This window comes from Phoenix dactylifera, chromosome 5 (genome assembly GCF_051530095.1).
Source record: "Phoenix dactylifera cultivar Ajwa chromosome 5, Ajwa_hap1_PhDact_Kaust_v1.1, whole genome shotgun sequence".
Taxonomy (NCBI): domain Eukaryota; kingdom Viridiplantae; phylum Streptophyta; class Magnoliopsida; order Arecales; family Arecaceae; genus Phoenix; species Phoenix dactylifera.
The window spans coordinates 19,469,370-19,487,715 of NC_143194.1; the positions used below are offsets into that span (position 1 = coordinate 19,469,370).

Here is an 18,346-nt window from a genome sequence, read left to right on the forward strand (position 1 = left end):
AAGTTGCACTTCGAGTTAGAGAGAGAAAGCCTTCCCTAAGGTGATAGGGATAAAACGCTCTAAGGACCGCTCATGGATGAAGCGATGAAAGATTTCACTGGATGATTAGAAATCCTATGTGTTGAGCATTGATTGCAACATCGATTACTAGGACAAGAAATAGGGATCAATGTTGGTTGCGGTCTGGAGGTGACCACATTGGCCCTCCTCATAGAAATATAAATCAACGTTAGACCCCTTCGTCATGGAGTCAAGATGGCCGAGTTGGTCTAAGGCGCCAGTTTCAGGTACTGGTCCGAAAGGGCATGGGTTCGAATCCCATTCTTGACAATAAATTTTAAATTTTTCTCCTTTTCCTCAACTTAAACTTTTTATCCTTTTTCTAAACTTTATATTTTGATATGCAAGGCTTTTTCTCCTTTTCCTCAACTTAAACTTTTTATCCTTTTTCTAAACTTTATATTTTGATATGCAAGGCTTTATAGTAGTGTGTACCTTAGAATGTTTTATTTAATCTCATATCTGTAAATTGATTTGCAGCTGCAGCTATACTAATTGGCTGGTTTTACTTTCTTTTTCTTGATACCCACCAACAATTCTCTTTTATAATTTAGCTTAGATGTGAGTAGTAATACCCCACAAAACAGATATGCCTCCCTAAAGGTAGACTGAGAAATCATGGTTTTGTTGTCTGTCCAAAGATTTCAGAAAAAATATAAATCCTTCAAAAAAGATGAGAAATTTTTATCACTGGATCCACAGAGAGCACCGAAAGCACGTTGTTATGTTCTTCTAAGAAATTGGCATAACCTATAAACTTCATCCAAAGCACAGTTACAATATCGCATGGACCATAAATTCAATGAAAAAAATGATTTATGAGCTCTCATCAGCCAGATGATTTTCTGCATCGCATCGCATAATTAGAAATTGCAGAAAGTATTCATTACTTCATCATTTTTTCGACTTAAATTTATATTCATGAAATATCTTTTTCAATGAAAAAAGAAGTCTCACTTGTTTTGATTTCATTTTATGTTATCATAATCTTATGCTTAGGCCCTGTTTGGGGAGCTATAGGCAGTAGAGCTTTTAGAAGTAGCATTATAGAAAGTAGAGTTTGCTGAAGTAGAGCTTTTAGAAAAAGTTGTTTGTTGGTAACTACATTTCTAAAGCGTTGTGGTACTTTAACATGTATTTGATAAACAAACTGAGAAAGTACTTTTGTATGACAAAATTACCATAAAGTACATTGCATAGTATTATACAACATAACATAATAAAATATAATATATATTAATATATAAATATATGATATAGTATAATATTATTGTAATGTAATATAATATTATTATAATATAGTAATATAACATTGTATACTATAGCATAATAATTTAATATAATATTAAATTATTTAGCATAACATATCAATTTATTATGATATAATGTAATATAATATTATATTTATAGTATAATACAATAATAAAGATATAAAATATTATAATTATTAGCGTACATTAATTTTTCATAATATAATATAATATTAAATTATTTAACATAACATACTAATGTATTATAATATAATGTAATATAATATTATATTTATAGTATAATACAATAATAAAGGCATAAAATAATAATAGAAAACAAGAATACATTTTCTTGCACGGAAGGGAGTCTGATCCACGGCTAGAGTTCTTTGTTAGGGCTCCAGCAGATTTTTAGGTTTATAAAGGGACAAAATATGTAATTGTTATATTTTATTACAGATATTTTGGTTAAAAAAATAGCTTTCCAACAAAGTTCAAAACAGTTTTTTCGGAAAGCTCCAAAATAGAACTTCTTCCGAAAAGCTGTTTTTAGCTTTTTGGAAAATATAAAACAATTTTTCAAAATTTTTACCAAACATCCTTTTTAATCCAAAAATTCTTTTGGAGGATCAGAAAGTACTTTTTGGCCCTCCAAGAGCTTCCCCGAATAGGACCTCAGTCATATATGACCAGATAATTATAATAGATCTTTGTAACATAGAAAACCAGTGAAAGATACAATATCTCAAGAACAATGGAGAGCATCTCAACATATAACACTTTAATACATTAGTGCCCTTGAAGTCTTGGACCGTCACCGATTGTTACAGTGATCAAAATTGAATTGTGCACCGCAAATCCTGCCATCTGGGCTATGAAAATGACAATGAAATGAGCATAACATTAAGCAAATTAATTTGGAAAGATAGACAAGTCAATACATCCCAAATTGCGGGCGACGTTTTTCTAGTAGGCATTCACATGGAAACTCGAACATATTTGCCAAAAAAACAATGCTCATTTATCTCTAGAGATATCAACTCTATCTAAAAATCCAGGCATTTAGATGGGTGGGTCAAAAAGAACTTAATCACTATAAAATTCTTTAATCTATGCGATGTGTATTCCTTAATACTCATTCTTACATATAGACCCTAAGAGATGGAACCAGCAACGAGAAGCGACACATGGACTAGTAAGCAAAACCATGGGCGTTTCAGTAGGCAAGAAGAATTGATGGACACTGATACCATAAAAAAGTATGGCAAGAGACAGTATACATAAAAAGTATAATTTTTTTTCTATTACAGCAATATGTACATCAATATATAGCCTATCGATACAGTTAATATGGAAAGTGTATCAATATGGATAAGAAAATATCGGTCATATTTGAACGAACCGGCATAGCATCATAACTATGCTCAACAAGCACCTAACTGGAATCCTCTGTATCGCAGAATGAAAGTGAAGAAGAAAGCTGCATTGCCTTCCACATTAAGAAAACGCATGAAGGGATTTTCTGAAAGGAGACAGCATATTAACTCCATGAAGACCGTGAGAGCGTCAGAGTCCAAGGTTGACAGACAATGCCCCCATCAAGTAAGGGTGGGCTGCAAAGGATTTAGACTTGCCTGTTGGAAAATAAGTCCATAGTTTTGTCCTGTTTGGGGCTCAATTGAAATCATTTTCAATCAGTTGTCAAATCAAGTAGGTACGTGGAACCATGCATTATTTCTTTTTTTTTTTTTTGTGTCGTTGTTTTCAAAATTCAATTCTGGATTGTATTAGTTTTAGCCCAGCTCTGACCTAATAAGATAAGGTCTAAAACCAATTTCTCAGATCCAAATCCAAAATTTGGGTCTATATGTGTAAGGTTGCTGAGGTTTTGTAAACATTAAGTCTTACTTTTAGGTGCCTGATTTAGAGGATGGGATTAATTATACCAGTACCGGGGCATTGTATCGGTATTTCGATGGTCTCCAAGCTACCTAGGCGCAAAGGCAAAATGATAGATCTGAGTGCGGTTTGACTCTATTGATTGAAGCCTTGGATGACCACATTTTCGGGACTGAGGTTCGGAATATCCAATGCTAGCTTTTTCAACGTGCAAAAGGACATTAAGTTGACTGAAGAGCCAGAATCAATCAAAATTCAACTAATTCCTCCCTCTCAATCAAAATTTACTGAATAGCTCTTCAATTTATTTTTTTTAATTTTTTTCTTTTTAAGAATAATGGGAGGAACCTTATTAATCATTTAAAAAAATTGATGCTAATCACTTGAAATTACACTCTTACAAAACCTGTACAAGAAGATCTTAAACTCGAAGGATCGTTGGTGCACCAATTTCTAATCGATGAATCGATTTGGTTCTTCTAAGTTCCATTCATATTATTTGACAACACTAGCATTTTTAGTTTTCAATCTATTCTCTTCTCCATCTATCCTTTTTAATTCCACCAAAGTCTACCATAGCAGTTCGTTCGATGTGATGCTCATTACTTGCGGATGGGGACTGGTTTTATTCTCCAACGTTTCAACTTATTTAGCAAAACGATGGCGTCATTGTGATACACGACCTTTTGTTTATTTTCATTTTTCCTCTTTCTTTGGGGAAGGTGGTCATCAGATATGAGGGATAGAAACACCTACTTTTTCCATTATCCCGGATAAAGAGGGATAACTTCGAAGGTGGAATTAGTACTGTTTTGCTCGAGTTTCATTATCCAGCAGCCAATGTGCATCAAAGAGAACCTTTTCCTTTTGGTATTGCCAGAGAGAAGTTTTTTGAGACATGCGACCTCCATTCTTATGTTTTCATTTTTCTTTTAGAAAATAGGGAGGAAAAACCCATACAAAATTATTGTGATAGTTGCAATGAGGTACAAGAAACTTAAAAAAAAAAAATTAATTAATTAACTAGTTATACTAAGGCTTTCATAAAAAAGAAACCCATAAGAGCAAAACCTAATCTTAGGATGTTAAATAGAATTGGATATTTAGATACGAATATGGCTACGAATACAAATCGAATGGTGATCTATCTAAGTTTTTTTTTTTCTTCTTTAATAGATATGAGAACGGATATAGATATTAGTCGAATACTCAAATTTTTATTTATATGTGAATAGATTTGGCAAATCACGTATTCGTATGGGCCAGGGCGAATAAATGGCCTAACTATAGTTAGGTGGCGCTAGTTCGGATGTGAGATGGATGAGTGGCTTAATCATGGTCAAGTGGGAGGATCTGGACCTTGAGAATTAATTTCATGTGGAAGTGCCATGTGGCACACCATAAAGGGCACGGACTCCATGCGAGGCTTTTACATAATTACGAAGATTAAGACTCCATGTGGTCCACTCTAATACTCAACCTTCTATACTAAAAGGTGGATCTAATATGAGGTCCCGAATTTTCCAATCTAACATGAACGATTATACTCTCTAATCTTTTTTTTTTATTTTGCTAGCTACCAATAAGAACACAGTAAATGATAGCAACGAAGATGATGCTCGCATTCATATTTCTAGCTATCCTAATTTTGATGGAAGCGATGCAACAATCCAAATCCTTAGTACAGCCACCAAGAAATGATATCACCAAGATAAGCTAGCAGATCTACTGATCAAATTTCTTTTGATTGTAGGATGGACAATTGTAACACCATGCCTTGATTTTGAGGTAAGATTTCCTTGTATAACTAGAAAACCTTCTAGAAGTGTAGACATCGGTTTAGGTCAAATTTTGCCTCTCCAGCTTCTACATTGTGCCATTATTGGAGTGGCATACAAATTAATTACATATAACATTCACGTGACGAGTTTTTCTATGTTTAATATTCTTGTTTGTTAGGTAGCGAGATAAGATAAGGTGTTAGTTGTATAATTAATGGATTAGAATATGAGAAAGGTGACAACTCTATTTCTTCCGGCCAATTAGCTTTGCTATTTGTAGGCGAAAAATGTCCATAGTATTAATTGACTTGATATGGAGTCATATTTGGATTTCTTTGGGTGCATTGCGTTTCCTTAGGTGTCCGGCAATGCCCCACTTTGATAACTGCATCCTAGTTGGCTCATACACACACAAGCACATAACTATGGGCAATTGAAACTAGGCATTATTTTTGGACAAAGTGATGGAAAAAGCTCCAAATTAGCCGAGTGATTATTTTTGAATGATATTTAGCACTATATTTTTAATATCTAAATGCATTTAAATGCAACTCATGAATTATGCTAGCATTCTACTTCCATGTTATACAAATAAAGCACCGTGATTGCTGCGCATCCAAACATCCACTGTATGTCGATTCTTGTCATAATTTTCTACGTGGTTGTCGAACCATGAAGTCTTCGATTTAGGTAGGTGTCATTCCCTCGACATTTTTTCTCGGCAAAATGTCAGCATAATCTCATACCAAGAGTAGAAAAATGAGAATGTTGATTAATTTTATTGTAGTCATTATCGCTGCCATCGCTGTAGCTATTAATATTGGTTAATGTTGTGACTCATCATTCACATCTTACAAACACCAGCTACAAGTAATTCATCCCACCAAGTTAATTGCACAACCCTCCAATCTTCATACCATCAGGCATATATGTTTTAGCAATCCCAAGGTTGTGATTCCCTTAAGTTGATACAAGAAATATTTTTTGATACAAGAAATCTCGAAATTAATCTTTTGATAGATAACCATTTTTCTCTCCTTTTTTTTAGAAAATAATAGTGACAGCACCACCAAGTGAAAATTACTAATCCAAAACACCTCAGAAAGATGGATGCATCAGTCTAGCTAGATAAATATCCCTAAAGTAGACATGTTTGTTCGACTTAGATTTATATGAGCTTGATACACACTTTCGTACCAAACACACCTTTCATTTTGGGACAAGAAAAAAATGTTAACAATAGAGCACGGCATTCCGGAAAGTTTCTATGGACGTCCACAGTAGAGCTCCCAACCCCATTGTACTTTTTATCTTTTTCTTGATTTGACAAGATGTACTCACGTTGGAGCTATAAGAACTGCTGTTTTTGTCCAAAAAAAAAAAAAAAAAAAAATTGTTAACAATAACCCAACTCAAATGACTAGATGTTGCCTAATTAGTAATTAGAATCCATCACTGGGTCAACCAGAGAACCACCCATGACCATCTTAAATAGGGATGAAAAGTGGCTTGGTAAAGGTAAGAAGGTCATGCTGACTGTCTGACCCAGCTATTAAGTCTTTAAAAAAATTAAGGGTGGGCATAGCCCATGAAATAGGACTTGACCTGATCCAACCATGATATGGTCACAGCCTAAGCCTGACCAATTCTAGTGTCAGCTCCCTCTGTTACAAATTTGAAAGCGAAAGGAAGAAAAAGATGGTGAGAAGCAGGGTTTCAAGGAAGGATTTTTTTTCCCCAGTAAATCAAATTTATTAAACCAGTCTAGAACAAGTATATGCATGGAAATTAAAAAAATAAAATAACTGAAAATTTAGAAGAAATACCTGTCACAATTCAGAAGGATTTCAAAATTAAACAGAAAGGCCATTGGAACCATAGTCCACTGTTTGGCACAACTCTCTTCAATGGATATGTTGGAGAATGCAAGAGATCTCATGTTGAACCTAAAAGGTGGGATTGCCAATTTCCTAGAAAGTAGAAAATTGAGCTCGGAAAGTTTGACTTAATCTGATGTGAAGTTATTTTTTTAAAAAAAAAAAGAAGAAGAGAGACAAAAGGGGAAGAACCACATACAATATAACTACATGGATCCAAATTTTGACGTGCACCATAGAATAATCAAATATTTAATTCTAACCTTGCTGACCTGCTATTTATTGGTCCAATGGGCTAAATCCACCACTTGGTAGACATGGATTTAAAGCTTGGTGGTAGAATTCCTGTGGTATTACTTAAAACAATCAGCTAGAGGTGGCAATGTTTGACCTATCTTGCCCTCCTCAACCCAAATGACCTACGATAATTATTAGTTCTTAACATAAATTTCAACAAATCAGCCCCCACAAAATGCCACTTGAGGGAAATGGCAACATCATTAAACCAGGAACCAACTTACCAGTGCCATGGAACTATATCAGCCCCACACCAAAAAATCTTTTTTATTTTTTTTTAAAAAAAACATCTAATTGAAGTCGCAATCTCAAACTACTCGAACAAAATTTCTAAAATCTTGTCTTTTCAAGTTTATGACACTTGTCCACCCATACCAAGCCATGCGTACACAAATTTCAACTTTGGTACTCCGTAATAAATATAGGAATGGTGGGGGTCTGAAAAGCAATTTACTTGTATCATACGGCTGCCATTTCTTAATACCTTTTCTTTTCACCTTATTAAAAGACGAGGTCCATTCGCACAAAGCCAAGAAAGAAAAGAAAGTGAACGGGGCGCCCTCTGCCGCCCAATCTACTCTATAGTGGCACATCACAGAGCAAGGAGATTGAGCCATGAGTGCCCATTTTGTACGTCTCTTCAATCGCATGAATGTAATTTAGGACGCAAGCATGAGCTTTAGGCTCACTTCTTAAAACCACAGGGAATCTATCAACCTCGATCTTTGAACTCATCTATCAGTAGTATTTGATGGTCTTTTCTCCTCATACTGCAGGAGTATTCTTTGCAATTCTTCTTCGTTTTGATCGATGTGGGCGAGCAAAAGTAACTAAGTAAGGGGTTAAAAAGGTTAAACAATAGTAGGATAGTATTTGTTGCATTTCTTCCTGGGTTTAATTGATGGGCTACCAAAAAGTATGGGATTAAAAAGGTTAAAACAACAGTAGGATAGTATTCTTTGCAATTTGATTCTTGGTTTTAATTGTTGGGCTAGCAAAGGTAAGGAGCTAAATGGGTTAAAACAACAGTGGAATACAGCAGATAGGTAGGACCATGCAGGGCAATCCAGCAACAAACATTTCGTAGCCCGTCCTCGAGAGCATTTAGAGAATTAATTTGCACCCAACTGGTCTGGGCTAACATTGATGTCATTGGTAGGTCCAGCAATGTCATCCACATAGGCTTTTCACAAAAAAAAATAAAAGAAAAAAAAAAGTAGGTTCACCACTCTTTAATTACTTCGTTGTCTCCAAATGACAGATCTTCTTTCTTATTTTTGTTTCATCTCTTCGTATTTTTCTCGCCTTGTTAATTCAGTAAGGTTTCCTTCCCTTTCAAATTAAAAGTGATCGATTCAGGTTTCAATGATAGATTGAGATACATTGCAATGCTTTCTTCACGAATTTACCTTCCACTATGAAGATTTTAAATGCAAAGCTGTCTATAGAACTAAGTCTGTTAGGTCATGATTGACGAAACTTGTTCGGTATATGCATCTGATAATCTTATTGCTATACTAAGGCATGATTTTGTGATGATAGGTGAGAGATCATGAAATTGCACCTAACACGTCCCCAAAATGTAAGGTTGGAATTTTCACATTGTTTATTTGCTAATACGGCTGCTATTTCTTGTCCGGATGGATGGGCTTTCCCATTGTTGCCGACTATTTTGACAAATTTAGTTGATCTTCAAGCATAAATGCTATGTTGAGAATGATACTTGGATGGATGTATAATTGTGGCATCATTAAGAGCCAAAAAGAAATGGAAAAGAAGATAATGCAAGCAAAAGGGACAAAAAGGAAAGAAAAAAAATTAGAATTTTCACACTATTTATTTGCTAATATGTCTGTTATTTCTTGTCCGGATGTATGGGCTTTCCCATTGTTGCCGACTTTTTTGACAAATTTAGCTGATCTTCAAGCATAATTGCTATGTTGAGAATGATACTTGGAAGGATGTATAATTGTGGCATCATTAAGAGGCAAAATGAAATGGAAAAGAAGATAGTGCAAGCAAAAGAGACAAAAAGGAAAGAAAAAAAAGTGAAATTTTTGCACTGTTTATTTGCTAATACATCTCCTATTTTTTGTCTGGATGGATGGGCTTTCCCACTGTTGCCGACTATTTTGACAAATTTAGTTGATCTTCAAGCATAATTGCTATGTTGAGAATGATACTTGGAAGGATGTATAATTGTGGCATCATTAAGAGGCAAAATGAAATGGAAAAAAAGATAGTGCAAGCAAAAGAGACAAAAAGAAAAGAAAAAAAAGTGAAATTTTTGCACTGTTTATTTGCTAATACATCTCCTATTTTTTGTCGGGATGGATGGGCTTTCCCACTGTTGCCGACTATTTTGACAAATTTAGTTGATGATCTTCAAGCATAATTGCTATGTTGAGAATGATACTTGGATAGATGTATAATTGTGGCATCATTAAGAGGCAAAATGAAATGGAAAAGAAGATAATGCAAGCAAAAGAGACAAAAACGAAAGAAAAAAAAAAAGTGGGTTATCTTTTAACTTAGTATAAACACATAATTAATAGTAAAATGATATATCTACGTTCTTACCCTTGTGAATTGCTGACCAACTTAAGGCCCTAAACAATTTTAGTTCCATTCAATCAATGGGGAGGAGCAAGCATATATACTTTGTGGACTTCGCCCATGTCTCAATGAGGTGTAAGCTAGCAGACAAAAGTCCTGTTGGTATAAGCAGGCCCTATGTTTGGTCATGGAAATATATCATAGTGATATTTATTTGATCTCAAATATAAGTGTTACCAAGTGATACAAGGTAATAAGGGAAATAAGTGATGATGTTAGTCTAGCTCTCAACCAGGCTAATGTCATCCAATTTGCACCCCTTTCCACAAAGGTGAGGTCCAAAGTTCAACTCACATACATGGTAGCATTTCCATTATATTTCTCAAAAAGATGGTGTAACTAATCATTTATTCAGTATGTACATTTTTTTTTTTTTGTTAAAGAAAAAGGGGTAGGGGGGCCCCCGCCCCGCCAGGAGAATGTTCGATGCGGGCAGAAATGGCCGTGTGTTGGGCACCCCGACCGGTTTTACTCATACCCTCCCCACCCGTAGGCCCGGCTCAGCTACTCCTCTGAGCTCTGGCTCAAGTCCCACGTATGAGTACGTCACACCCGGCACCACCCCGGCTACTAGCGGTTCAAGAGCGGTCCTACACCACAAGTCCAAGCAGTGGCCAAAGTAATGAGCTTCGGTCCACAATTTAATCGTCGCCGCAGCGATTCGAACTTAAGACCTAATGGTTAGAATTGCTGCTCAGTACCACTAGGCTACCACCTTGGTGGCATTCAGTATGTATATTAGCGGTATGTTTTGGGACATAGAAAGGAACCTTGGCTGTATGTTTTGTGATAAAGGCCTAAACTACGAGCACCAGCTAAGAGATGGGTCAGAACTGACATCCTGGAAAAGCAATTACACCCATGTTTTTAATTAGACTGCGAAATTAAAACCACTAGTTGACTGAAATATTTATCCAATGGCAGATTCACCAAGAACCATCCAGCCTCCTTCCCAAAAATGAACCATCCCCATGAATGCACGCCACAAAGCCCTCCAATGCATGCACTTCTCCATCATGACAAAGCTTTCTTTTTTCTTTCCTTCACCCTTTCTAGATTAAAAACTCTCACAGTTACTGCTGATAAAAAGATATTGGAAACTTTCCGCCAACCAAAAAAGCTCGAGAGAAAGCTACCAAAAGAGCAAATAAAAGCCTTAAGAAGTCCTCTTTATCTTAGAAACTCCCACCTTTACTGCTAGTAACTAGAGGCTTAGAATTTGCACTCATAACCAGGAAGAGTTCCAAGAGAAAACAGCTTAAAAAGCAGAAGCCAGAAGAAGCCCTTTCTACCTTGAAAACACTCGTCTTTGCTGCTAATAACTAGTGGTTTAAAACGTTAGACTCATAACCATAAAAGCTCAATAAAAAGCCGCTAAAAGGACAAACAGAAGTCATAAGAAGTGGTTTCTACCTTAAAACTTTCACCTCTACTGCAGAAAATAATAATAACTAGAGGTTTAAACTTTGCACTCATAGCCCAGAAAAGTTCAAAAGAAAGGTTTAGGGGCTTTCCCGGAGAAACCACATTGAATGCGCGCGGTTCTGTGAGGCAGAAGGGAAGCCGTTCCACTCCATCAAGCTGACTTTTGAGAGCCCTCTGAGTAAATGCTCCTTGCTGTCCTCGTTTGACTCATCCTTCCCCCAAAGCCTCCACCTTGCCTTCCAAAGGGTCAGCGAGTCCTGATCTCATCCTTCCCCCAAGATCTCTCTTGTGCATGTGTGTGTATATATATGAGTAGAAACCAGTGGCCTTGGACCCTTGTCCTTGCCTTCCAAGAGTGGAGCCGGATAGGAGGAAGGGAAGGAGAAAAGGCCCATCATATATAGAAAATAGCTCTTTCCCCCTTTCTTCCAAAGGGGAACAGAAAAGAGGAGGAGAGTGACATGGGGAGGCCACCTTGTTGTGACAAAGTTGGTGTGAAGAAGGGACCTTGGACTCCAGAAGAGGACATAATCCTAGTCTCTTACATCCAAGAACATGGCCCTGGCAACTGGAGGGCTGTTCCTGCCAAGACAGGTGAGCCTCTTTTCCTATATATCTCTTGCAACCTCTCTTGAGTGGGTATTTGGCATGGTTATTCTCGGGCACAAAAGGACATTTGGGTTCTTAAAATGGTATTACATAAACTTCTTTCAAATTTTTTTTTGAGCAATAGGAACATCTTTCAGAATAAAACATGTATTATTTTTATTAGGCGAGAGAGTTTTGTCATGGTGGCCTTCTACTTATTTTGATATGTTTCCTTTGGATAAGGTCATCATATATGATGTCACAGGGATCTAGGAAGTACAGAACCAAAGGGGTCTTATAGTTTTTGGTCAGACTGGACCTAGGGAGCTTAGATCTGGAGTTTGAGGTGGCAGGCCTATTTTCTTTGGATTCTATACTCTAGCTCCTAATATATATACGGATATCTTCTTTTCTCTTCCAGGCCTACTGAGATGCAGCAAGAGCTGTAGGCTTAGATGGACAAACTACCTTAGGCCAGGGATCAAGCGTGGCAACTTTACTGATCAGGAGGAGAAGCTCATCATCCACCTCCAAGCTCTTTTGGGCAATAGGTGAAGGCTAGGATCTGAGATATGAGATGGATTGAGTCCTCAATATATTTTCCTTTGGATGTTATAGTCTGGATTCAGTTCTCATCTCAGTATTATTCGAATGCAGGTGGGCAGCGATAGCTTCTTATCTCCCGGAGAGAACAGATAATGACATCAAGAACTACTGGAACACCCATCTGAAGAAGAAACTCAAAAAGCTTGAAACTGGTGGTGATGGCCTGACTAGCAGTGGGGTCTCAAGCCATCATTCCATCTCCAAAGGCCAGTGGGAGAGGAGGCTCCAGACTGATATCAACCATGCAAAGCAAGCTCTTTGTGAAGCTCTGTCTCTGGAGAAGCACAGTAGCCTATCTGACTCCAAGGCCGCCTCCAGTGGCTACAATTTGAGCACTAGGCCGGCGACCTACGCTTCAAGCACCGAGAACATATCTCGGCTTCTCGAGGCGTGGACGAGGAAATCGACAAGGCCCGGCGATTGCCGGGCTAATTCAGGATCAACACAGACTGACTCAGCTTGCAGCCAGGGGACGCAAAGCGCCACCAACTGCATCCTGTCGCCGGAGCCACTTGAGTCATTGTTCGGGCCCGACTCCTCAACCCCGGAGGCATCTGAGACCAGCCTTCTGGGAGAGGAGAGAAAGCTGTTATTGGAGGCGCAAGAGCCTCTCTCCCTTATTGAGTCATGGTTGCTTGATGAAAGTGTTGGGCAAGGGCAGTTGAGCCTTCTTGACATGGCACTAGATGATGCTTCTGAATTGTTCTAAAGTGGGTGTTGTTAGCCTTTTGCTTATTTTTTTTTCACCTTTCTTCTTGGGTAGGTAATGAACTAATTAGGTAAGTTCTACTGATGCTTTGATGAGAAAACGATCCATCAATGCAAGGGAAGAAGTGTAAATTACCTAGTTCCTGATATAGACAGTACTGTTACATAATTTAGCCAATATATATGGGAATATTTTCGATATATATATATATATAGTGTGTGTGTCTCTGTGTTTTTTTTCTCTGAGTAAAATGTTCTCTATTTACAGTTTCAGTTTTTCAGCTATCAGAAAATTTTCAAATAAAACAGAATAATAAAAGTTTCTTCGATGGGAGCTAAGTCACTGACCAAACTACTGCCATGGAGAACGAGAAGAGATGAACGCACCCAAAAGATCTAATTCTGCATGGAGTTTTCCCCATGATCAGGTTAGAGTCGCAGTGAAGTCTTAAATCAACGTTTATGCAATGAAGTGGACCTCAGATGGAGACCTCCTCGCTCACCAGTTTATCGGGTCCCACCACTGAAAGCTCACTAAATGGATTCGCTGGATTTGATTAGGACTCCTCAGCAACTCCTGGAAGGCCCACACCTAAATTACCATTCCAAAAGGCCATGAAAGTTTTACCTCGTTTTTATTAACATGGAAGCAGAAAAAACGAGAAACAATATAGAAGGTTTGTCCTGCATCTGGAAGTTCCTAATGATAAACTAGTAGTCATTCTTGACAAGATATTGCAGCCGTATGTGAAGTCTACACTTGGATGGATGATATTAAGGCATTTCATTACTTCTTGTCATGAATGATTGAAGCAAATAAAAGAAGAAAAAAGCATCATATATAGATGTTACCATATGAGTTACGGAGTTTGCAGGTTTAGTGTAATATTTTTTTTTTAAAAAAAAAAAACGAAAGAGAAAAGGGAGAAGATGAGCCTTGGAACTATGTTGATAGGGTTAAATGGATCACATGTGAAGAGTTTTGACCTTTTCTTCTCCTTTATAAGTTTAGAAGTATGACATGCTATCACCTGACCAACCATGCATGCAACCCCAAGCTGCAAAGGAAAAGGCCTCAAAAGACTCTCATGCATGCCATGACCTTGGCAAAGTAGCACAGCCCTTCCTTTCACCTTTTGGATTGCAGAAGGGAAATAAATATCAAGTGCCTTAAATGTTCTCAAAAAGTAAAATTAATTAATCGTCTGCCACCCTACTTCACATGTGACTGTGTGAGTGTCTCGCCGGTAAGAACTAATAAGAAAGTCTCTCTTTCCCTAGTTGTGAGGATTTAAGGGGCGGAGGAATGGGCTTGTATCCCTTGTTCAGTCGTTCCTAGGTACCTTCAATAAGTAGACAGCATTTAGTGTGCCATGCATGGATATGTGATGGATCTAAAGCTGGCTCATGATCATCCCCTCGGCTCATAAAACAGCTGCTCGATTGGCCACTTCATCATGCGAAAGGACATCACCTTTAAAAAGAACAAGAAGAAGCTCTCATTTCATCAGTCATGCAAGTTGTGGTTACCATCATCCTCCTATTGGCACTGCCACCATTACTCCCCTTGCAGACACTACCATGTGCAACCCTAAGAGACTTCGATATGGAGCACGCGGAATTGCTCAGCAAATGTGTGGCATCAGAACGACATGGATGTGGAATTTGTTAGGCCCACGCTTTATACTAAATAAACCAGGCAACTTTGTCTTGGCCCCATGCATGGCACCTTGGTTTGTAGTCTCAGTAGACCTTCTTTTGCAGTTAGTTCTATCAACAAAGTTACCATCGACTGCATCATGCACTCTGTCAAGTGCTATGCTGGATTCTGGGGTATAATGTCAAGCAATTACTCATCGACGGCATCCTTCTTCATGCTAGGGCCCCCCAACTTTTTCTTACCCTCGCTTCCAAAACGGTCCTTGGAGTTGGCAAGAATCCTTTGTACTTTCCACCAAAAAAGCCAACCATACCACTAGTTTGTGACCCCTTCAGCAAAAGGTCAAGTCCAAATCTAGCTAGCACAATTAAACGTCGATGACCAGCGGAGGATGGCAAAACAGTACTGGTCGTCAAACTCGCCGCCTTCATCGTCGTCCGTGCTTAAAGCGCACGATATGGGTAAAGACAACAGCTGCAAGGTCTTCGCATCTGATCTAAAAGAGATACGGTGGTGAGAGGGACCCCGCACTACAACAGAAAAGGTTTTTGCCGGCTTTGTATTGCCGACGCTAGTTAAAAGCGTCGGCGATTTTTTTTTTGGGGACAGTAACCGCCGACGCTTCTGAGAAGCGTCGGTAAAAAAGCTTCCAGCGACGCTTTCTTTAAGCATTGGCGTCTGGGTACATTACCGAACGGAATATTTAATCCCCGACGCTTATAAGCGTCGGCATATCGGAAGAACACGACGACGCTTATAAGCGTCGTCGGACTTCATTCCTCCAAAACCGGATCGACCCCCTCCCTCTAAAGCCCTAAATCCCCATCTCACGCCGACCGACTCCCTCTCTTCTCAACCCTTTTCACCGATCTCATCCATTCTCCTCCGCCGAGCGCTCTCCGTCGTCGCGATGGGGGGAGTCGCTGCTGATGCAGACGTTGAGCAAGCAGCGGACGTGGGTCTTCCTCTTCCTCGTCGTCTACTCCCTCCTCCTCTCCTCCTCCTGGAACCTCCTCCTCTCCATCCGCTCCTGGTACAACTCGGCGGCCGCCTCCGCCTCCTCCCGCGCCGCCGCCGGCTGGAAGGCCCTCTACGCCTCCGTGCTCTACGGAGGGGTCTTCGGCCTGCTCTCCATGGGGGCGGCGCTGGCCGTGGCGGTGCCGGCCACGTTGGTCACCTGGATCACGATCCTCGTGCTACTCGCCCTCTTCAAGCTCCTCCTCCTCGCCTTCGGCCTCGGCCCCCTCTGCCCCTCCCTCCCCCTTCTCCCCTTCCTGTTCACCTCCTTCTTCCCTGTCAAGATCCAAACCAAACCCAAGCCCAAACCTCCCATCTCTTCATCTTTATCCACCCTTCACCGCCTCATCACTGCCGTCAGGGTTCTCCTCTTGGCCACCATCATCTCCAGCTACCGCTATAGTGATAGAATGCATCCGTACCTCCTCCTCGCCATCTACTGCTGCCACATCTACCTGATCCTAGTTCTCGGTCTCGCCTCCATTGCCAAGATCGCCACCGGTCTCCTTGGCCTCGAGCTGGAGCCCCAGTTCAACAACCCCTTAGGCGCCTCCTCCCTTCAGGACTTCTGGGGCCGCCGCTGGAACCTCATGGTCTCTTCCATCCTCCGCCCCTCCGTCTACGACCCCGTTCAAGCCCGCTGGGGGCTCGACGCTGGCATCCTCGCCACCTTCTTCGTCTCCGGCCTCATGCACGAGCTCATGTTCTACTACCTCACCTTGGCACTTCCCACCGGGGAGGTTACCGCGTTCTTCGTCCTCCACGGGCTGCTCACGGTGGCGGAGAGGAAGGCTCGGAAGGCCGGCTGGTGGTGGCCGCACCCCGTCGTGGCGGCGCCGCTTGCACTCGGGTTGATCGTCGGCACCGGGTACTGGCTCTTCTTCCCGCCCCTCCTGAGAGGTGGGGCCGACGCGGTGGGGCTGGCGGAGTTTTCTGCTGTGATGGGAGTTTTCCAAACCCCCTCCAATATCCCATGTACTTTTTGCTGATGACATGCAAGTAGCAAGGGCGATAGTAAAGGATAGAATTCTACTTAAAATCCCTTGTTGATGCTTGTTAATTATAGCCGGCCAAGCTATTAATACATCAAAGTCCCATCTTATCTTCATCCCAAGAACCCCAAGAGCAATTAAGTCTAATATATGCAAGGTTTTTTCCATGCAGGAGAGCAGGGGGTGTGGAAATATGTAGGGGTTCCTCTATTAGGTATGCCTCTGGCCTCTTTGAATTTTAATTTTCTATTGGATAAGGTGGCAACGGAGATTGCAAGTTGGAAATGGAAGGCTTTATCTCTGGCTGGTAGAACAACCTCACTCCAACTTGTGCTTTCATCTATTCCTATCTGTTGTATATCCTGTGTCAGTGTGCCTTTATCTATCAATACAAGACTTGACAAGGAGCTTTCGGGCTTTGTTTTATGGGGACATACTTCTGATAGGAGGGGTCTTCATCTAATTTCTTGAGCAAATGTTTGTATACCAAAAGACCATGGTGGTCTGAGTTTGTGTTTATTGGCGCAAATGAGGTATGCTTTCTTATGTAAGATGGCTGTGCATGTGGTCTTGAAACCTGACTCTTTATGGGCGAAAGTGAAACCTGACTCTTTTTTTTTACTAGTTTTTGTTCTATCATTGCATCTCCAGAGTCTTTCAGAATATTTCGTCTAAATCATTACATTTTTTTTTCATAATCTATAAAATTTGGATTTATAGCTGTACGTTGTCTATTTTGTGTTAATGCTTTTTGGTGGATAGCTATATTCTTCCTTAATTTCTGGGATTTTCTTCATTTACTTGCTGTTATCACTAGAATCCGAGGATAAAGTATGGGCTTGGATGTCTCACATCTAATTCTATGTAATTCTCTTTTTCTTGGAGTTAACCTTTTCTTTTGTTGCTTTTTATTGACCGAAATTGGTCCATTGCATTGTTATTGCTTGAAGGTCTTTCCTCTGCTCTTTTGGTGTGCTTTTGAGGTTTAATTGTTTTGGGTGGAAAAAATTGTGTTACAAGCTCATGATTAATAGATAACAAGATTGTTCTCTTGTATTTCCCTCCTTCCCACCATTTGTGTTACTCGATCTATTGTTCTGCTTCTTTGTTTAGCTGACTGAGCTCTTTTTGCTTATTTTTCACTGAAATTGTGCCTCCCGTTATTATCTTGTTTAAAGCATTACTGAATGTTTTGAACTCTGATTTGATAACTCACTGGTGATATGGAACATTGAATGGAGATTTGTAGGAGATTTTTGGCCCAACACATACTCGTATGTTGACAGGGCTTTACACATATGGTGTCTTTTTATTCTTATGTTTGCACCAATAATGTGGCTTACATGTTCTTCATGTGATCTAAGAACTAGATCAGTTTCATATCATCTCCAACATGGCAATCATGATTGTCATGCAGAACAGCTTTACAAGCTGATTCATTACATTCAATGCTACTGTGCCTTTTCCTTGTCTTCTTTTTTTCAAGGAAATTGCTTCTTAGTACTATGACTTTATCTATAATCATATGTTTACATGTGTTCTCTTATGTTTATTGATCACTTCAATTGGA

General features: G+C 39.4%; 2 protein-coding genes and 1 non-coding gene across 3 annotated transcripts; all 3 read left to right on the forward strand.

The window, feature by feature from the left end:
• Positions 1-249: 249 nt before the first annotated feature.
• On the forward strand, positions 250-330 carry TRNAL-CAG (transfer RNA leucine (anticodon CAG)). The gene has a single exon. It is a non-coding gene; the product is annotated as a tRNA-Leu (tRNA).
• An 11,200-nt stretch (positions 331-11,530) lies between these two features.
• LOC103715730 (myb-related protein 306-like) lies at positions 11,531-13,316 on the forward strand. Its single transcript, XM_008803465.6, has 3 exons — positions 11,531-11,799; positions 12,215-12,344; positions 12,451-13,316. The coding sequence occupies exons 1-3, from the start codon at positions 11,667-11,669 to the stop codon at positions 13,106-13,108; spliced, it is 921 nt and encodes a 306-aa protein (XP_008801687.1). The 5' UTR covers positions 11,531-11,666; the 3' UTR covers positions 13,109-13,316.
• A 2,061-nt stretch (positions 13,317-15,377) lies between these two features.
• LOC149753480 (putative long-chain-alcohol O-fatty-acyltransferase 5) lies at positions 15,378-17,202 on the forward strand. Its single transcript, XM_089923522.1, has one exon. The coding sequence runs from the start codon at positions 15,697-15,699 to the stop codon at positions 16,771-16,773; it is 1,077 nt and encodes a 358-aa protein (XP_089779648.1). The 5' UTR covers positions 15,378-15,696; the 3' UTR covers positions 16,774-17,202.
• The last annotated feature ends 1,144 nt before the right edge of the window (positions 17,203-18,346 follow it).

Bases quoted from the DNA above. Each gene is read 5' to 3' on its own strand.
- LOC149753480 (XM_089923522.1), top strand. From the start codon at position 15,697: ATGCAGACGTTGAGCAAGCAGCGGACGTGGGTCTTCCTCTTCCTCGTC.
- LOC103715730 (XM_008803465.6), top strand. From the start codon at position 11,667: ATGGGGAGGCCACCTTGTTGTGACAAAGTTGGTGTGAAGAAGGGACCT. The intron at 11,800-12,214 runs GTGAGCCTCTTT...TTTCTCTTCCAG, and splicing joins GGCTGTTCCTGCCAAGACAG to GCCTACTGAGATGCAGCAAG. The intron at 12,345-12,450 runs GTGAAGGCTAGG...ATTCGAATGCAG, and splicing joins CAAGCTCTTTTGGGCAATAG to GTGGGCAGCGATAGCTTCTT.